Raw genomic sequence first — 21,404 nt, forward strand, 5'->3', positions numbered from 1 at the left:
GCAGAATTGGAACAAAACCAGTAGTAAAAACAGACTCCCACACTGTCTAATCCTGCTTGGTTGTGTTGCTCCTAAAACTTGGGATAAGATAACAATAACAATTTACCTGACTGCAGCACAAACAAGAGTAATTGTTTAAACCCTGAGGGAACTAAATTCAGAAACTTGCATAATGTGGCTTGTGGAACTTGAGAATTAGCCGGTCTTAACTAGTAAACACTGCACACCCCTAAAAAGTGCTGCATCAGAGTGGAATGTGATCATCTGCTACATGGCAGGAAGAACCTCCTGCAAGAAATGTAGTAGGTGAATGTCTCAGAATAGACATTCTGAGTATCTGAGCACTGAAAGGAGGTTTGGCTAGTATATTATTCCACCTTGAATGACACTATAACATTGTAAAGTCCTATGCATTCTGGAAAAAATATTAGAATTGGTATATGGACATCTACCTTGGACTGTATCCTTGGAGATAACAGAATCACAGTACCTTTAAAGAAGCAGTCGTACAAAGGTTAAGCCAGCAAGAATAATGCTGGGACGTGTGAATTAGTTTTTTTTTTTGTACTTAGGAACATGGTTTATTGGGTAATAATGGTGATAGGGGGATGATTGGACGAGATGATCTTGGAAGTCTTTCCCAACCTTAATGATTCTATCAGTCTATAATGGAAGGAGCTGCAAATTTGGCAATGGGCAAATGGGCAAGGTGATGGAGAGAAGGAATGCAAGGAAAGCTCAGTTCTGTGGACCTGAAGCAGGTTTGTACATACTGTAATTTTCAGAAATATGGTACTTTGGAAACAGAGCCTCCATTTAAAAGTAAAGTTCAAATGAAACAGAAAAGCAAAACCAGATGCCATTATGGAATTAGCTCTCTTTGTACAAAAAAAGATGCATAAGAGCAACTGCAAAACAGAACAAAATAAAAACTTCCTTTACGGAGCACCAGTGGGACTGCAGGAGAGCAACAAGGTGAAACTGGAGAAAAAGAGGCAAAGATACAAGACAACAGGATAGAATCCATAAATTCTTTGATGGTTTGCTTTGCCAAACTAAAGAAGAAAGATGAGGAGGAAGAACAAAACTACAGAACATGATGAATGTTTCTCACTGCATCTTCTCCCCCTTTCAGCAACAAAGACTAGGGACAGTCTGCTGTCTACCCATGCCCTGCAGATATTGCAATATTGCCAATGGGAATGGCCAATTACTACATTAGTGCTGGATGGTCATGGAAAGAACCCTAACTACCACTATAGTAGTGATGTTCATTGATACCATAGTAAGAAACACTTTTGTAATAAAATTAGTTTCAGCTTCAACTCAGAGAAGGGGGAAAATGATAAATGTTGTTTCATATGCATGAAAGGATGTTCAAACACCTGTAATTGAGATTTCTGCCTGCAGTGAAATAGCTGCCAAGTTCAGGAGTACAAGAGTTCTTTCTGAGGATAGGAATGGGAGTATCCCTCTTGTAAGCAGCAGGGAATTATTGGCAGTGCCTCGCTGAAACAAAATGCGTTAGCTACAGATTTTGCTACGGATGTTTCTAGAATTGGTACTGACCAGTGGGAGGTAAGGGTGGAGTGATTCCTGCAAGTCACTGATGCTTTGTTATTAAGAATCCGGAGGAAGTAAAAACAGTAGATATTTGGGTAACAGAATTTCCTCAAGTTTTGTATGTCTGTAAATTAAAATGTGGAAAAATAGAAGTTGTGTATTAACTGAAGGTCCAGATCCTTCTTCACAATGAAAAAAATATCAACACCCACAAGGAACAGAGGAAGGGCTCCAGCCCACCATCTACAGCTTACTGGAAACCAAGGTGCTAATGCAAAGACCTAAATTTTTAACTCTGCATTTAGCCCAGTGTCAAAAGCAGAGGAAAAAAAAAAAAAAAAAAAAGCCTAACAGTGGATTTTAAATACTTAAATAAAGCACTAAGAAGAATATCTCAGTGACATTTCATTACTGACTTGGCCAATGTTTTCTTTGCAATTCCACTAGCTGATCAAAGCTGGTAAAAATAAGCATGTACCTGGAAAGAAAAGCAACATTGTTTTATTCAAGTACTGCAAGACTTTCAGATCAATATATTGAATGTGGATGAAATTATCGTTAAAATGTGTTACACCGTATCATAGATGGATATGTTGGTACATGGAAAAAACTGAAGTGAAAGTAGAGGAAACTACATAAGAGGCAGGCAGCATTATTCAAAACCCAGGCTGTAAAGTTAATCATCAAAAACTCACAAAACTCAGTTGGTACAATCTGAGGTGAAATATTCAAGAATAGTATTAGATCAGGAAAGGAGGACAACAGTGGGATTATTAAAGGGTAGAACTCCTCGTGAGAGTCCCCACCCCCACAGGAATTAGTGTAGTAGACTGAGTTTCAGAATTGGTTAAGTTCTCATGAGAACATCTTTACATTTGCAGAAATCAGTAAGCCACTAATCAAACTAGTGAAGAAATATCACAAACGAGAACAGAAGGAAGAACAGCAGAGCAAAACCACACCAGTTCAGAGCCTGGCTGTGGGCTACATGCATTACTGTAAGCTGTTTCATATTCAGCTAACCGCTACTGATCTAGATCTCAGGACCCCACTATTTCAAGAACACAAAGCAATAAGAAGAAAGATACAGCCTTTGTTTTGTAAGTCTTAAGATCAGTGGGAAATAAATTTACTCTATATGAAAAGACAAGTTTAGCACTGACATAGGCACATGAGCTTACGGAATATATCTCTAGGTGCTGTTTTGCAGTAGTACCTATCATAGCTGCCCTGCTAACGTACATAATCACTGGAAAAGTACAAACCGGACATGTATCAAACCTGAGGTTAGCTAGATAGACACTGGCTTTCATAAACTAAGAACTTTCTGTAGAAGACAACAAGGTTTTAGCACCAACTCTATATGGTCCGTTAACCAGTGGGAGAGTGTAAAGTGCCGTTTACTCCTTATGTGTTGCTTACCTGTCAAGTGCTTTCAGATAAAAGCTCTGTTGCTGACTTTGTGCCACAGAATATTCAGCATGGTTCATGGATGGGTCCGGTTTTTATTGGAAACTTGGAAAATCCTTTATAAGATATGCAGCAACTCATAAAATACAGTGGCTTCCTTCTGCAGAGTAGCTCTGCAGAAGCAGCGGAGCTAATGAGCTATGTTAACAATGTTAAAAGAGAAATCTAAAGGAAATGACCTAGCTTTGTACGTAGTTTCAGACTGGGTATATCCAGCTTTAACTATTTGGCTACCAATTTAGAACAAAAATTACCTACAAACACAGGATTTTAATCTGGGAGTCTACCAGATTAAATCACAGCCTGACCACAGTTCCAAAACAAAAACAAACCAAACAAACAAACAAACAAAAAAGAAAGAAAAAATAAAAGGAGAGGAAGAAAAATGTGGAGCTCACATAAAAGCATACCAAAAGGAAAAATATAGACGTAGAGAAGTTGGTGTATGTAGTAAAGCAGATGCCCTTCCTAAGGTTGTGGTCATCCCAATAGGTATAAACTTTGAAGAAACAGCAATTTTGAAAACAAAACAAATAAAATAGTAAGAAGTAAGTTATCAAAGATGTAGCCACTTTAAAAGATGCAGATGAGGGAATTGAGGGGCGATCACCCCTAGAAGCTAGGAGATGGGTGAAGCACAGAGGGGGGCCATACCTTCTAAAAACGACCAGTGTGGTATGGGCAGATAACAAACACTTGCAGATGGAGAACATTATATACACTTCAGGCAGATTTATTTCAATAAGGGCATGAACAAAATCATCTAGGGGCAGCTCAGATGCAAAAGAGGGTGGTAGAAGATGGCTGGCTGGCCTAACATTAAAACAGATGGGCACACAATTGCTTAACTTTTGCAATGGTGAATCCTCCACTTTTCCTCCACTTGGAGGAAAAAGAAAAATACCACTAAAATATTTGAGAATTCAAGAACCACATGCTAAGATACAAATTGAGTACAGTAGACCACAGCTCAATCAAAGCTTAAGTCTCAGCTTAATCCCACCTACTATGCAAAATGGTATTAAATATTGTTTGCTAGTACTAGATCCACTGACAAAATGGACTTGAGACAGCACCAGTACAGAAAACTATTGCAAAGCCTACCACAGTGCAGGTATCTAATATTTTCCAGATGGGATTTAAACCAATAAATTGCTTTGGAGCAAGGAATGTATTTCCCAGGGAAAAATTCCTGAAGGAATTACGTGGAGGCTTAGGAATAAAACAAAGGTTCCAGATTTGCTGAGAACTCCTTATTCAAGGTGAGCTGAATGAACCAATGGAACTATAAAAATAGTATTAAGCCAAATGGAGAAAAGTTACAGAAAAGTTTGGGATACTGCATCACCTTGGCATTTTAATGGCCTGTGAGCCATAACAACTTCTCACAAGTTCACGTGATTTAGAAGTATGCCTGGGAGGAAAAAAAAAATGAATTGAATGGCAGCCTAATGTTTTAAGTGAGGAACGGATACAGACCCTAAGCAAACATTGGAAAGAGGTTAATGTTGTTATAGCAACTCAACTGGGAAGAAACACTCAACGCATGGATAAACAAACAGGGACAAACCACTACTCTGCAGAATGGCAAGTAGGATGGAAAATAACGTTCCATATTTATGGAACATTATATTATACAATGTAAACAGTAAATGGGATAGACCAGCTCCAATTATAAATAAAGCAGGACCTTAAGCATATGACATAAAACTCCAGAACAGAAAAATACCTATATAGTTCCAGGTTTAATGTTATTATGGAGAGGTGAATGAGTTAATGAAAAGGAATGATGTTATATTATAAATGCTGCTATTAAAATTTAACAGTAAGGTGTATGTGACGTCTCACCAAAGTCATTATCAGTGGAAAGTCTATTAAAAGAAGCATAAATTAATTGCTAGTCTATGTCTCAGTGTGGTTTATGTTTTTGATTTTATTATTTATTTTATTAGATTAAAAAATGTGAATATTTATGTTACATGGGAACAGTAGGAACACTGCTTTTTATTGATAGCAGACCATAACTCTAGTGACAATGGAAATGTTTCTTTTTTCCTTTTTCTTTTTTGTTTTTTTTTTTTTTTTTTTGCTTTTTCTCCCCCTCCCCTCTTTTCCCCCTTTTCTCTCTCTCTTTTTTTTTTTTTTCCCCCTTTTCCTTTTTTTCTTTTTTCTTCTTTTAATCAGAGACCATAAGACCTTTGGACACACATCTCCACTACTTTAAAATTATGGGAGGTAAGTGTGAAACTAGTCACAGAATCTAATTCATATGAATTCAGATTGTGAATTCACTAATTCACAGAATCTATGCTCTGTGAAGTCAAGAATAATCTTATGAGGTTAACAGATGTCTCTGATTTTAAGAGATCATATTATGGGTGGATGAAGCAAGATACAAATTTAACTTGGAAATTTTATTTCAACTTACTTGGCTGGAAATCAAAATAACCTGCAGTAATTGTGTTGGAACCTGAACAACCACACCAAATGAAATATGAGTGAAAAACACCAGAGATGGTTAAACCAACTACGAAAGTCAAAGCAGAAACTGGAACAAAGAAACAAACAAACAAACAAAAGTCAGAAGTGTCAGTCATAGACTTTTGTTACTCATGTTGCTTTAATTTTTAAACCAAAGATTCTACTCCATTTATTAAAGGGACATTTGTAGCACTGACCCAGAAACAGATCCCATATACTTGAGTGCAACATTCCAAGAGGGATGACAGATACCATTTAGGAGAGAGTAGAAGCTGAGACTCAAATTTTAGACTCCTTTAATGTAGAAACTGTCGTGGTTTAACCTAGCCAGCAGCTAAACACCACGCAGCCGTTCGCTCACCCTCCCCCTCCCTCTCTGGGACGGGGGAGAGAAATGGAAAGTGAAGCCCATAAGTTGAGATAAAGACAGTTTAATAAGACAGGAAAATAATAATAACAACAATAATAATAACAATAATAATAATACAATGGTGATAATAGGAAAGTAATAATAATATGTACAAACAAGTGATGCACAATGCAATTGCTCACCACCCGCTGACCGATGCCCAGCCTAACCCTGAGCAGTCCGGCCCCCTCCCCTGGCTAGTCACCCCTATATATTGTTTAGCATGACGTCAGATGGTATGGAATACCCCTTTGGCTAGTTTGGGTCACCTGTCCTGGGTCTGTCCCCTCCCAGCTCTTACTGCACCCCCAGCCTGGCTGTTGGCAGGACAGAGCAAAAGGCTGAGGTGTCCTTGGCTTGGTATAAGCACTGCTCTGCAACAATTAAAACATCGGGGTGTTATCAGCACTCTTCTCATCCCAAGCCAAAACACAGCATTCCACCAGCTACTAGGAAGAAAATTCTGTTCTAACTGAAACCAGGACAAAACTTTGCCTAGTAAGTTATCAAACATGGGGCATATTATATGCAATATTCAAAAAACATGAAGTCATATAATCTTGACAGTTATTTACCTAAGAGTTACTAGTGTCATATGGGAATCTAAATGTGGATAGCATTAGCAAAAATATTAGCGTTATAGAAGAAAAAGTACTGGAATTGGAAAGTGAAAGTGGTATTAACATTGTTTTCAGCTTATACTTGGACTCAACCATCAGTTACAGAAACTACTAATAGCACAGTAGATTCTGGGAGCAGTAATCACCAACACACAAGTTATGGGAAAACCAGCGCATGGGGTGGCCTAAGTTTTAACCACTGAAATGCGATTGAACTGTAATTTTAGGAGAAGTGAAGATACTATACAGGAGACAGAGATGGTTACAAGGCAGAATAGCTATTGTCTGAAGTGATACTTCATTCAGTTCATTAGAAGCTAAGTATCATTAGTGACAGCATAGTAATAAATTTGGAAAGGTACTGTAAGAAATGGGGTTGTAGACATTAAGGCTTATCCTACTGGAATGTGGTCTGATGGTATCCCAACTCCCCTCAAATAAAAACAGAATATTACTCCTGCAATAGCAATCACTACTTGTATGTGGAGCCAATTAGCAACAATTCTAGGGTCTATGATAACAGATATATATGGATACCTGCTGTTTTTGTTTGTTTGTTTGTTTTTCTGCATTTTAATAGAAATAGCCAGAAAACAGAGCTCCATGTAGAAAAATAAGTGTGCAACATTTCTCATCTATCCAATCTAAGCATTTGCAATGCTTACCCATATCACACACCAACCAGGGTTCAGCCAGAATTGTAACACTCAGAACGCTACCAACTTGGGATTAACTTGAAAACATTATAACAAAAACATCAGAGAATCACAGCAAATAGTGCAGGAAGCTTAAAAAAAATCACAATAATGAATAGGCACCAGGCAGGAAAAGGTCATGTTATTTTAGAGAATCAACAGCCACCAAGATCAGGAAAGGACACAGAAACCCTGACCATGCCATGACATTTTTAGAAGATAGTCAAGTAGAGGTACAAGAATCAGGTGTTATTTTAAGTGTTAATCATTATCTTCTTTAACTGATTTTCTTTTTGTTACAGGCATTGAGTTTCTATCCCATCATTGACAGGAACATTAACTAAAAGGATAGAGACTTGTGATACAGCTTCACAAGGGAGATACAGAAAAACATTTGTAAGTCATTAAATCAGGAAAATAAGACAGAAAAAGTTCTAATTCTAAAAATAACTTAACCTATAGTGGTAGTAGATGAGATCCTCTGCTTGTTTGGAGGAGCAAAAGAGTAAGGAATATAAAGATATCAGAGATCAGCAAGGAAGAAAAGGGAGAAAAGAGTCATCCACTTCACTTCTGTCCTTACTGAAAAGCTCTCAGGTCTGCTCACTTCAACATCAGTGATTCAGGCCTTCAAGAAGCACAGCATTCAATACAGCATACACACATTCAGTTGCAACAAGGTGTATAATGTTCCTGGATGTACAGGGAGAATATCAAGATTTGAACTGCACACCTGTGAGAAAAAAAAAAAAAAAAAAAAAAAAAAAAAAAAAAAAAAAAAGATCTTAAGTTTAATTTGTATTGTTTATTGCCTTATCAAATAAGGCCACCAAGTGGCAATGTAAATATTTAAGACACAAAAGGAAAAGTGCAATACCTTATAATAACTTTAGAATGTGCATGAAGAATAATCACAACAAGTGAACACTGATTAAACTTTATTTTATGTGCCCTGACATAAAGTAGTGATCACATTTACAATCTGTAAGTGTAGCTTTCAAAAGCTGTCTTTCAGTGTTTAAGCCATGATGCCTTCAAATACCACATTCCTATTCATTTCAGGCAAGCAACCTAAAACTAAATTGCAGCAAGTTTTAGAACTCATAGGTTTAAATTTACATCCCCCCCATCCTGAGTCAGAAACACGCTTCATACTTCAGTGGCTGAAGTGATTGTTTTTTCTTGGCCAATTCTACTCTGATTGTGTTGTTTAGTAGAATTCAGGTCTTGTTTTTATTCTCCTTCTGTTCATGACTGTCACCCAAGTATGCTCTACAGAGACATACGGTATTCCAGTTTCCTCAGCTCCTTCTACCCATTCCACAGAAATCAGTATCAGTAGGATGCCAGAAAAAGAAGGCAAGTGGAAGTCCATCTTCTAAAACACCTTCAAGCCTATCTTTTAAGGGATCTTGTACAAACTTCTTGCATGACTTAAGAATAAGCAATAATGATGAAGAATAAGATCCATCTACAAATAATCTGACAAATTTACTGATTCTGAGAATTCACATAGGAAATAGTGAGCTGCAAAAGCATGACTAGAATTACAAATGGTACCTAGCAGGTTTCAGTACAATAATAAAATATATATGGCATTACAAGCAATTTGTTTTCCTTCTTTTAGCTGAAGAAATCTGATTTGATATCTTGCTATCAAGTCCATTTTCTCCTACTGCAAATAACAGTACCGACAACTTGTGGATTAACCCCAGTAGGCAGCTAAGTCCTGCTTCTGCACTACCCTTTGCAGTGGCATGGGGAAAGAGAATTGAACAGGCAAAAAAATAAAAATAAAAATAAAATAGTTGTGGCAAAGACCATTTAATAAGTGAAGCAAAGCAGTGCATGCAAGCAAAACAAAATAAAGCATTTATTCACCACTTCCCATCGGCAGGCAGACTCTCAGCCATTTCCAGGAAAGTCAGGCTTCATCACCTAACGGCTACTTGGAAGACAGGCTCCATAACCACAAATGTCTCCCCTGCTTCAACCTCGCCCTGAGATTTTATTGCTGAGCATAACGTCACGTAGAGTGCTACATCCCTTTGGTCAAATCGGGTCAGCTGTGGAGCTGTGTCCCCTCCCACCTCCTTGCCCACCCACAGCCTACTTGCTGGGGGCAGCGTGAGAAACCGGGGAAGGCCTTGATGCTCTGTAAACACAGTCAGCAATAGCTAAAACACTGATATGTTACCGACACTGTTTTGGTCACAAATACAAAACACAGCCTACAGGCTGCTATGAAGAAAATTAACTCTGTCCCAGCCAGGCCCAGTAAACAGCTCTATAGCATGTTTGTTAGAGCAGAACTGAACTTTGTAAATATTTAAGTTGTCCAGAACTGAAGTTCTAAACTTGCAAAGCATGCTGAAGACACAACCTCACTGAGAATGAAATAAAGTCTGACTTATCTTTCAGTGTGTTTATGCCATCAGAAAATAATTCCAGTGAATTAATTTTGTCAAGTTTGAGTGGAGAACACATCAGCGCCTTTTTGATGGTAAATATCCTTAATAGAACTTTTGCCATTTCAGTTACGCAAACAATCTACTCATAAGGCATCTTTGTATTGTCTGGAACCCAGTAAATCTGGAGAAACACTTTTGAACCTTTTAAAGATGTAATAAAGACATTGCTGTCCATAAATCTAAATGGATGTTAACTATTTTATGTGCCTCACTGCTGCTATATCAGAGCTGCTGTATTGATATAACAACACTTCAGTAATACAGTTTGTGAATGATTAGTAACAATAAGTAATGCAGTCCAACGTCACATGGTTAAAATGAAAAAAGTGTTAGTTCCCAATGTTTTTGTCTTGTTGCTAATATACTTTTCAGAATAACTCTTTACTCATGCCCATGATTTATGGAGACTGACTTCTAGGAGAAGTCACATATGCTGGGCTCACACATGACTGTTACGTTACTAATGTTTTAAGGCTAATAACAGCATTAGAGGCAACCACTTGAATTCTGTACGTCACCTTACACAGATGTAGTGTTGTCATTCATATGGTGCATTCATGGTATGCATTTTATATTCAGAAAATTTAGAGCTGGAAGTACTCTTTATTAAAAAAAAATATAGGAATAGTTCTATGACAATTATCAGATATGAAACAAAATGGTTTCAGCTAGAAGTGACTGATGGAGATAATTTTTTCCTGCTCAGAGCAGCGTGAACTTTGAAATTAGACAGGGGCATTCAAATTCATCATCTGGATAAGTTTTGAGTATCTTCAGGCCAAAATTCTACCACCTCTTTGATCAATCTGTTCCAATGTTTGAATGTCTTAGCTGTCAATATTTTTTCCTAGGATGGAAAATAATATAAGCAGCTTCCTTGTTGCAGCTTACAACAATTGCCCTTTGACCATTTGTTATGCACATCTCAGAAGCCCCTAACTGTTTCCTCTATCCTCCTGTTCTCCAATTAAGTAGCTGAAGACAGTAAGGTTTTCCCTTAGCCCATTTTCTTAAGCAAAAAAAAAAAAAAAAAAAAAAAAAAAGCTCTCACACACTCTTCATATCTCTTCATACAGCATGTGCTTTAGCACCTTAATCATCTTGGTGGCCTCCACTATATCAGCGTCTTCCCTACACAGAGGAACCCAACTAGACACTATTTTGGAGGCAGTCCACTATGTACCTCCCCTATGTACCCCTGGGTAACCCACTCTAGGTGTTCTGCTTGGGCAGGAGGCTTGGACCAAACCTCCACAGGTCCTTTCCAACCTTATCCCTTCTGTGACAGGGAACAGAGGGGACTAATTGCTATACATCCATTACTACCAGCCCACTATGTTTAACCTTCATCACCAAAGACACTCTTGCTGACTTACATTCAGCTTGCTCACTAGGGTCCCGGGGTTCTTTCCTGCAGAGCTGCAGCACAGCTCCGAGCCAGCACCCAACCAGTAACCACGCACTGTGATATTTCACCCCAGACTAAAAACCACAGCCTGTGATTATGAGGTTTAACTTAATTTGCCTCAGTCTGGCAGTTTGCAGCAGACACCCACCTTCACATCACCTTTGTTGGTATCTCCTCTGACGTTTACTCATAAACTGTCAACCAACTTTTCCCCCTTTTCACCAAAGCTAAGCCAATGAGCAATGCTGGTTGCTCCTCAGTGTTAACGTATTTAAGGATTTTCTATAAAAAGCATGGAGCAGCTGTGAGGGGAGTGAGAAAAAAAAATAATGGTAAAACAGTTCTGCAGACACCAAGGTCCATGAAGGAGAGGGAAGAAGTTCTCCTGCAGCTCATGGAGAAGACCATGGTAAAGCAGTGATTCCCTGCAGCCCATGATGAACCATATTGGAGCAGATATCCACACCACAACCTGTGGAAGACCCAGTGGTAGAACAGGTAGGCATGGCCTGAAGGAAGCTGCAAGCTAACAGAGAGCCCAGGCTCCTAGCAGGAACTGTAGCCTATGGAGAGGAGCTCTTGGTAGATCAGTTCCTGAGGAATTGCAGCCTGTGGGAAGGACCCATGTTGGTTGTTTGTAAAGGACTGTATCTCATGGGAGGGACCCCATGCTGGAGCAGAGGAAGAACATGAGGAGGAGAAAGCAGCAGAGAGAACACATTCTGGACTAACTGAAATGCCCATTCCCCAGCGCTGCTTCGTAGGAGGAGGTAGAAGAATTGTGAATGAAGTTGAGCCTGGAAAGAAGGGGGATGGAGGAAGGTGTTTTTAGTTCTCACTATCCTATTTTTATTAATTGGCAACAAATTAATCTTTGCAAAGCCAAGGCTGTTTTCCTATGATAGTAATCAGTGAGCTATCTCCCTGTCCTTATATCAATCCACTTTTCTTGCGAACGTTTATTTACTTGAGCTTATTTACTTCACATTATTGAAATCTAAATCTTGGTCCAACAGATAGACATGATTTCATCTGATCTCTCTTTCGAGTTAAAATAAAAAGTTGCAGTTTATGGAAAGAAGGAAGAATGGAGAAGATACTGTTGCTTTTGATGTAATGGAGAAGATACTGTTGCTTTTGATGTATGTAGAGAAACTCTTTTGTTCCTTTTTTGTAAACTACTTGTAAATATCCAGTATGTTTATCATAAGGCCAAGAATAACTAGCCTTGCAGCTGAAGTCCCTCATCTGCAGTGACGAAATCTTCAGTTTTAGCCTCAGCATGAACTTAATCAAAAGATTGCTCAAGCTGAGTGAATCTTTTAATAGAAGCTACAAAGGCAATGGGTCTCAAAGACAGAGAAGCAGAAAGAAACCTGAAGGCAGACGCTTCATTTCTGAGAGCCAACAAGTAATGCATTCATCATTTTCCTTTGATTGTCTGAAAGGGAACGAGTAAAGAACAATAATTTGTTTCAGTCTTGTTCTAGTAGACCCATTTCACCCAAAATATTTGCTACTCTTGCTCTCAGAGTAGCCAAGTGTATTCTCCTTCAGGTTACCCTGTGACCCCACTTCTTTTATGCTGTTTCTGCAGATGGGAGGAAGAGAGGCATAAAGCACAATTACGAAAAACCTCATAGTGTGTTTTAATTATAATATTTGTGACAAGAACAATCTACACAAAGAAGCTGCTTTACCTTGGAGAAAGCAGAACAATTTACCTTTTTAATAAAGTTGAATGAAAATAAAGATTAGTTCAAACTAATTTAGCATATCAAGTAACCCACGATGATCGTTTGTTGATTCAACTGGAAATCTTGATAAAAGATAACAACTTGTTTCTGAAGATCTGATGGAAAAGAAAAAAATGTTTTTGTATTACTAGACATAACATGGTCATCTACATAGAAAAAGAAAAAAAAAAAAAAACCTTCTTAAAGTTCTTACCTCAATTCTTCTTTGAGTAACTTAATCAGCAGCCAATAACAGAACGGTTTTAACGGTTTTATTTGATGACATCGCTAAGAAATAGCTTTATATCTACAAGTGATGTTCTCTGAAGAAACCAGTGTCCAGCATGGACTAACATCACAGTAAGTAGATTATATTATTTATATATATATATATATTATATATATATAATGAATAGGAATGGATAGCTTAGACCTGAACAGACACATTTAGGAGTGTGGTGTGCATAACTGAGTAGAATAAGAAGTGCTGCAACTTATATTACCATTCAACTTTATTGTGCATAAAGATTTTTTATTTTTTTTTTCCTGAATCGAAAGGCTGCTTTCCCCCAGGAAGGAAAGACAACATTACCATAGACAACCTGCCATTTCCTTAACTAACCATCCAGACACGTCCCCTCCTCCACACCCCACAAAGCACCATTCTCGCTGATAGCTTTCCCTTCAGAGGGGCTGTGCTGTCCGGCTCACTGACCCAAGCCCCATTTCGCTCTCCCTCCCTCACGCAGCCCAACACAAAGCCGCAGCCCTATGCCCAGAGCCCTCCCAAGGCCGGCCAGGACCAACACCTTTGCTTCGGGCAGAGACAAGCACCCACACTTTGCTTGCGGAGCACATCCCCGCCTCACTCCCTGTGCCCTTTAACAACCAGCCATGCCACAGAGCGCTACCTGACAGCCCGGAGCCCACCCCACCCCACACAGCGCCTCGCTGGGAAGAGCCAAGAAGCGAGGGAACCCCCAAAAACCAGCCCTGAGCCTCAGCCAGGTGCCGTGCGGGCTGACACAAAGGCTCAGGGCCGCGGCGGAGCAGCAGCTCCCCTCAGGGGAGAGGAGGAGACGGGGAGCGGGCGGCCCCGCCTCGCCCTCAGGCGCGGAGCCCCGGCCCGGCGGCCCCGCCATTGGCTGGCGGCGGCGGCGCTCTGCGGCTGCTGCGCCTCCCGCCCGCCGTGGCTGCCCGGCTGCCGGCCGCGGGGGGGGCCGAGCCGACCCCGGCCCCGACCCCAGCCCCAGCCCCGACCCCAACCCCGCTGCGGGGACCCCGCCGCCGCCTCCTCCTCCTCGCCGCCCGGCCCGCCGCCTGCCTCGGGGCGCTGCTGCGGCGCGGAGACGGCGGCGCGGGGGTCTCCTCCTCCACCATCACCACCACCACCTCCTCCTCCTCCTCCTCCACCTCCGGCGGTGGCGGCGGTGCCGGCATCCCCCGTGCCGCCAGGCCGGGAACAAAGGCTCGGCGGCGGCCGCCCGAAATGGCGTCCCTCGGCTTAGGGGGGCTGAGCGCCGCCGCCCGCAGGAAGAGCGTCCCGTCCCGCAACGCCGCGGTGGAGCGGCGGAACTTGATCACGGTCTGCAGGTGAGAGACCCCGGCCGAGACCCCGGCCCCTGCCCCTGCCTCCAGCACCACGCAGGTGCCTGGCGAGCTCCGGCCGAGCGGGGCGGCCCCGCAGCCTCCGCCCTGACTCAGCGCCTCGGCGAGGAGGGGCTGGGTTGGGTTCCAGCCGCCGGGCCTCTTTTTTTAAATTTTTTTATTTTTATTTTTTTATTATTATTATTATTTAAAAATAAAAGGGTTTGGAGCCGCGCTGAGGGCGTGCGGGGCTGGAGGGGGAGCCCTGGGATGCTCGGGGGAGCGGCCAGGTGTGCGCCCCCACCGCCGGAGGAGGAGGAGGCGGCGCCCGGGGGCTGTTTGCAGCCCCCAAATCCGGAGCAGGGGATCCGCAGTACGGAGCCAGACCGGCTCCGTTAACAAATAATCGCTTAGCCTCTCGGTGCTGGGGTTGCACAAGCTCAGGGATGCTTCCCGAGGTTTCCCGTGTAAGGGTTTTCCGTGCTCTCCGTGCTGGGTTGCAGGCGGCGTTTGCAAGCCGGCCGCTGGCATCGCTGCAAACTTTTAGACTCACGGGTGTGCTGGTGGCATCGGTGCGTTTCTTTCAGCTGCTGCATTCTCCAGGTGTCAAAAAGTCCGAGTATTTCCCGGAGAAGGTCTTCAATAGTCTTATGGGAGATACGATGTAATTTTAATTCTTGCGAATTTTAAGTGCATCACAAAATCTAGGACATAATGTTGTGTCCTCACCGCTTAATGCTGCAGCAATACTTTTTAAAAAGGCTTGGGACACCCTCTCTCCTTTTTTTTTTTTTTTTTTTCTTTTATTGTACACCATTTAATGGATTTTATGAAGCATACCTGTCATCCATCTACCCAAAGGAATCTGTCCAGTGTTCCTCCAAATCCTAGTATCTGACTTTCAGAGTAGCATCTGTAATATATATATATATACACACACATATTTATATTCAAACTTGTTGAAGCAGATTAAACAGAAGAAATAAAAGTTTTCACTTTTCTCAGCAGTAGCTCTGCTGTTGCTGCAGATATTGCCAGTCCCCGGGCTTGGGAAAAGAGCAGTTTTATCAAGAAATAACACAATTCTGCAGCATGTAATCAATTCTTTTTAAAAGAGCATCTTGTGTTCTGCAGAGCTTGCTGCTTTATTCTGCCACATCAATTGAGAAAAATTCTTCTGTGTTCTGTGCTGTTACATTTTTTGAGCTTATTTCATGTAGGTGTTGTGGTGTTGTAACATAGTTTCTGAGAGTCTTGGAAATCTGAGGGCTTTCACTCAAATACATATGAAACAATGAATTGCAGCAGAAAGCACTCAAAATTGGCATATTGAATTATTTTCTGTAAAACAATCTAACATTGCTATATCTTCACAAAACCTAAGACTCCTAGCTTGTCAAGGCAACTTAAATTTCGAAAGAGTGATGAGAAAAAAAAAGTTTTTTTTTTTTTTTTTTTTTTATGGATTGCATACATTTTTACATTTTTATTCTTCTGCCAGTTTGGGTGAAAGTGTTTCTAATATTTCTTGCCTTGTTGCCATTATGGAAAAGTATTATTTGTTAGGAGTAGCCAAAGTAGTAGCAAACCTGCAAAAATAATTGTCACAAGTTTTTGACCAGAAAGGACTATGAGAAATTCCTGGTAAAAATAGCTCCAATTAATTGATTCAAATTTGGATGATACTGCTTGCTACCCTGTGAAAGTGATTACAAGGAAGATATTCTTCCGAAGTACCATCAGCTAATAGTCTCTAATAATTTAATGAACTATTTTATCAAAGCTTCGGTTTAGCAGGTTTTTGTTTGATAGACCAGGCTTTAGGTTTTTAGTACTTTCTTACAGTGATGATATCTAACTCTTCATGCAGATGTAGGTAGGTTCTGAAACTTACAATTTTGGAAGGAAGAGATGGTTTCTACTAAGATGTTGGGTGCCAGTGTAGCCACAGGAAGCAATGATAGCTTCCCTAAACTAATTGTATGAGAAAATAGGTGGTGGTGGTTGTGTAACTGAACAGTGGTGATTTAAATCGCAATAATTTTAGTGTTCGTTGTTGTTGTTGTATGTTTGTTTGTTTAAATAAGCATTATGTTTTCTAAACTGTTCCTGCCTTTCTTCTCCAAACTTTGATGCCTTCCATTTCCCATTAATCTGGGGAACTTCCCAATAAGCAGGGATTTTGAGGTTGATCTTTTGTTTTAATCTATTCCTCTCAAAGGTTCATAGGTCAAAGGTACACATGAATACAGAACCACCAAAAAAAGCAGAGAGAGGCCTTGGAAGTGAGGGTTCTAGCTTGAATGCAGAATGCTGAGACAGAATGGAACAACTAGCAGGAAACATTATTTTAAAATAGTGATTGCAGTGATATGCATCGAAGCTGTTGCATCTCAGTGACGCTGAACTGAAGTGTCTGGTTTCACATACAAGCCGTGTTGCATGGGGTGTTCATTTATCATCCTGGGGATTAATCTACTTTAATAGTTTGTTCTTTACAGTGACATGTTTTACATTGATTCCCAAATTACAAACTAAATACATTTGAAAAGATCTCTTTTTCAAATCTAGATCTAATTCACCTGAAAACTGAGAGGATCAGAATCTGACAGTGACAAGTGACAAATTCAGATAGCAGGCAAATTTTCCGCCTACATCCTTTTCTGATTAGAAATTTGTTGCTGCTTTGTAAGTCTTCAAAAGTGCAGTACAAGTTTGGAAAAAACACCTCTGACCTGGGATATATCCAGAAAAAGTTTGGCTTTGATTTGGAGTTATCCAAGGGATTTCGGAGACCTTCTGGTGCATCTTGAAAAACAGCGGAGGAACCTATCCAGAAAGGATTTATAGAAATCTTTCTTACTCAAGGATGTTTCTCTCCCACCTAAGAGATCAGGAGCTCTTGTTAAGGTTGGAGAACACTGTTGTTTCTGCATCTGTGGTTCGGCTCAAGCAGGACTGTATTTATGACAGAGACAAATATCTAAGGAATGGAAAACATCGGGGATCACACGTTGTCTAGGAACACTGGTATTGGAGTCCCTCCAATGGCAATTACTGTGTGTGGGATGAATAAAGCACAGCTAAACAAAAACAAAAAGCCCAGACCCTGTTGTTGCAGTGGAGCAATGGGTTTGGGGAATAAATCGCTCCTCTGATACCACAATCCACCAACAAGTTCTTCTTAGGGCATTGCAAATTTGTTCTCATGCCACTATATTTTTTTCATGTTGTTCTGGTGCAATTTCTCTGTTAGTCTCTGTGATGTACATTGCCTGTTGCTGCAGAATATGAGGTCGGGATCCACAAAGGGAAGCAAGAAAGCTTCTTGCCATGAGCCTCTGACTCTGTGCCTGCTCAGACACGGTTTCCTAATAGCTGATGTGTTTCCAGTGTTGAGCACTGGAAATAACGAGGCATCTTTCATGAGTGAGTAAATTGCTTACTCCAAAGACATTTCCAGTCGACCAGATTTTGGGTGGTAGCACTGTTACTTTCCTGCTCTGTGGAAATTGGGCGTCCGCACTCGGGCTCCCTGTCAGTTCTCCGAGTAGCCAACTTCAGCCCAACTCGCCATAGCTATACAGGGCTGTTGAAATTGGTGGTGAAAGCGTAGAGCAGAGAGATGGAAAATAATACTCCTACGGAGGGCATGGTGGTGGTAATAGGAGCACTTGAAAAGATGGCCATTAATGCTGATGAGCTGTTAGACTCTCTTTTCTAATCAGACCCTAGCTGTGGAGCAGCTTGGAGGAAGCAGTCATTACTGCCATTAGAGTAATCAATAGCAGCAGTATTGACTAGATATAAACTTACTGGTGGGCACGCTTGTCTCTCACTTACTTAAAATTGGTTGAAAACGTGGAGGAGTTCAAAAGTGAGTCAAAACTCGGCACTGCAAAAGCAGCTTCCTCCCACAGCTTCCCCCTCCTAACCCTGCCTGGCCCAAGGCACTGAAACCACAGGAGAAACCTGCGGGAAGGGTCGTGTGGGGAGTCTTTACTCAGAAGTTTACTTAGGGATAACATTGGATTGAAACTCCTGAGGTATATATGCCAATTCAGTTTGAGTGTAATCGAGGATGGTTTCATTTAGTAAAGAAGCGTCAGGAGGCCGCGCTGGCTCCACCAGGGATGCTTTGACAGCAGAGAGAGTTTGGAAACCGTACGGCTGGCTGAGGAAGGCTCTCTCCTGGCCTGCACAGGATGCTGCTTCTGCAGCTGTGCCGTGGTTGGTGGTGAGATGCTGTGAGCTGTGTTGTTTTTTTTTTTTCTGGATGTGTCTGTATTTAAGAGGCACTCTGCTCCCAGGTACGAAGAACTGGGATCAGCTGGCGGTGGGGAAGTGGCACAGCTGGGAGCTGTGTGCTCAGCACAGGGCACAGGGTGAGAGCTTCCTGAGGTGCCTCTGTCTAAGTTCAGGTGTGCTGAAACCACGGCCTCAGGCTCTAGCAGGGATCCATTCATCCAGATACAGCTTGCTGCAAGAAAAAACAACACATGATAAATACCTCCACAAAGCATTACTTTTGGAGTTGAGGACATACCAAACTTGCCTGAAAGCTGAAGAACAAAGGAGCAGAAAGTAAAACCTGATTATGATAAAATGTGGAAGACTAGAGAAATGCACATTGTTGCTGTGTTTCTTGGGGTTTAAATTATCCTCTTCCGAATAACAATAAAGATGTGTACGTGCAGGTGCAACTAAACACACAAACCACAGACTAAATGACTGGTTATGTCTTGTCTGCTTTTGAGAGTGGCTTGATAGAGCCTTTCCAAATTCAAGTATTGGATCATTTAAATTGATAGCTTTGCTGGCTTAACAAAGTAATGTGATGCTGAATAGGGATTACTCCATTCTCAGGGAAATCAGCCTGTCCAAGCTAATGCGCAGAGATAACAGTGCATGAAAATTCATTGTTTTATAATATGTTTGGATTATTCTTGCATTAGGGTAAAATTACAGTGCTCTCAGAACAGCGCTTATACTTCTGATTCTTGGGCATGGATTTTAGGAATGAAAGGAGTACTGAGGGAAACATCAAGCAAAAATCATGATGTTTAGCATTACCAAGAAATTGATGTTGGAAGCCTGTGAGTGCTTCTTTTTCTCCAGCTTTATTCAAGTATTTTAGAGGAGAGGAAAATAATTAGAAAATACAATTAGCTCACTTTTACCTAGAAAATATGGTGTGTTTTTCTTTCTGTTTTTAATGCTTTATGCTGAAAACCAGTGGTGGTAATTGTATTTCCAGGCAATTTCTTGGCTTGGTTGTGTCTGCATTGCTCTGACTGAACTGGCAATCAAAGGGGGGGGGGGGTTTCTGGTTCTTTGTTCATTTGTTTTATACAAACTACTGTCCCAGTATGGAGGACCAATATCTGTCTATATAATTTCTGATTGTCCTTTGCTTTTACTGTAGGTTTTCAGTCAAGACTCTGATTGACCGCTCCTGCTTTGAGACTATAGATGACACTTCCCCTGAATTTAATAATTTTGCAGCCATTCTGGAACAGATTCTAAGTCATCGACTGAAAGGTATGTTAATAAACTTTGTTACTGGTGATGCTTTTTCTGTGAGAGTTTGTGTATGTGAAACTAGTTCATAGAAACTCCTTGATGCTGAATGAAAGCGTTGGCTTTCTTTTGTGTCTGCCCCTTTGCTGTTGCCTTCCTGATGGTGTACATTACTGTGGAAAAGTCAAGGAAGCAGTTTTTGTCAGGCGTGTTTGTGATGTTCATGTTGGAAGCCTTCTCGGCTGGTAATTAAGCAAGTGGATGTTGCCATGGTGCTGAGCTGTCTGCTTTTGTGCTTTATGATAAGTCAGTGTTCTGGGACTGAAAGACGACTGTGGCATTTTTTGCTTTAACTGAAGGTATAGAGGCCCTCTCTGTGGTGCTGCTCCCTTGTCTTTCTCCCTTCCTTGCTTTTGTTGCTTGCTTTTCCAGGTACTGTGTTTAGGTCATTTCATTTCACCTTCCCCCTACAGTGAAGCTGGCTTTTTTTTTTTTTGCTACTGGAATGTAATGGATCTGGATTAAATTGCTTTTGAGAAAGGTCAGTTGTTGATTCTCCTCTTGTGTCAGAGTCAGATGTTCTACTTCAAGAAAACGTCTGTTTGCATTTTCTGATTGTTCTAGAGGAAGCTGCTTTGCTGAAAGGACAGAGTGTGCCTTAGCAGTAACAGTCACTAGAAAAAGACTTTGGAAGCTTCTCCTCATTTCTCAGTTCTGTGTACGGTTTCTGAAATTACTTGAGGATTATAAAGGACATCATCTAAATATAGCTGTGTAATATGACAATCCACTCCTTTTCATACTTTTGCTTTTTAATATTCAAAACTAAGTTTTGTGAACAATATTGTGTGTAGGCTGACATTTGAGTAGCACAATTACTACCTGCTGTTGTTCTGTCAGAGGAGGGGAAAAAAATCACGCAGTGGGGTAGGAACACAGTGTTTGTCACATGGTGACAAAGATTATTGGAGCGATTATGGGTATTTAGCAACCTGACACTGCAGAAAGATTAGACTGTTCTCCCCCCCCTCCACTGTGATGTTTGAGTAAAAATCATTACGAATTTTAATTTTGTTTTTATTTATTTTTTTTTTCCCAGTGTTCTTTTGCTTCACAACTTATTATTTGGGATGGGTGGAACAGAGAAACTGTGATGAGTTGGTAAATCAGTTACAGCAAACTGAATTTGCAAGAAAAAAAAAATCAAATAACAAATTGAGAAAATCAAAAAAGCTAAAGTTCTCCCCTTGTAATTACCAAGGAACTTTACAGAGTTAAACAAAAATATGGAAAAAGGCAGCAACTTGTGTGTCATGCTGCAAATGGGGAATATAATAAGCTATATCACTGCGAGTAATTATTTTATTCTTTTAAAACTTGAAAGGGAAATTGAGATAATGTACTGTGACATTTCAGAATTTAAGAGTATTTAATATTATGCAAC

General features: G+C 40.7%; 2 protein-coding genes across 5 annotated transcripts in view; one reads left to right on the forward strand and one right to left on the reverse strand.

Annotated features, from left to right (window-relative positions):
* The window catches only part of LOC309875124 (ATP-dependent translocase ABCB1-like), a 54,852-nt gene extending 46,841 nt beyond the window's left edge, over positions 1 to 8,011 (reverse strand). For 3 of the 4 annotated variants that reach the window (XM_082754191.1, XM_082754193.1, XM_082754194.1), the window contains exon 1: positions 2,986 to 3,491. The gene's annotated coding sequence lies outside the window, so the exon portion shown is untranslated. Of the gene's footprint in view, positions 1 to 2,985; positions 3,492 to 7,821 lie in introns of those variants that run through there. The other variant, XM_082754192.1, reaches the window with a different exon arrangement.
* Positions 8,012 to 14,121: 6,110 nt separating this feature from the next.
* Positions 14,122 to 21,404, forward strand: part of RUNDC3B (RUN domain containing 3B) — a 51,004-nt gene continuing 43,721 nt past the window's right edge. The window contains exons 1-2 of the mRNA XM_082754118.1: positions 14,122 to 14,446; positions 19,866 to 19,981. Of these exons, the coding sequence (XP_082610244.1) occupies positions 14,343 to 14,446; positions 19,866 to 19,981 (220 nt within the window). The 5' untranslated portion in view covers positions 14,122 to 14,342. The remainder of the gene's footprint in view (positions 14,447 to 19,865; positions 19,982 to 21,404) is intronic.

This window comes from Aythya marila (assembly GCF_965140915.1).
Source record: "Aythya marila genome assembly, chromosome: 2".
Lineage (NCBI taxonomy): Eukaryota > Metazoa > Chordata > Aves > Anseriformes > Anatidae > Aythya > Aythya marila.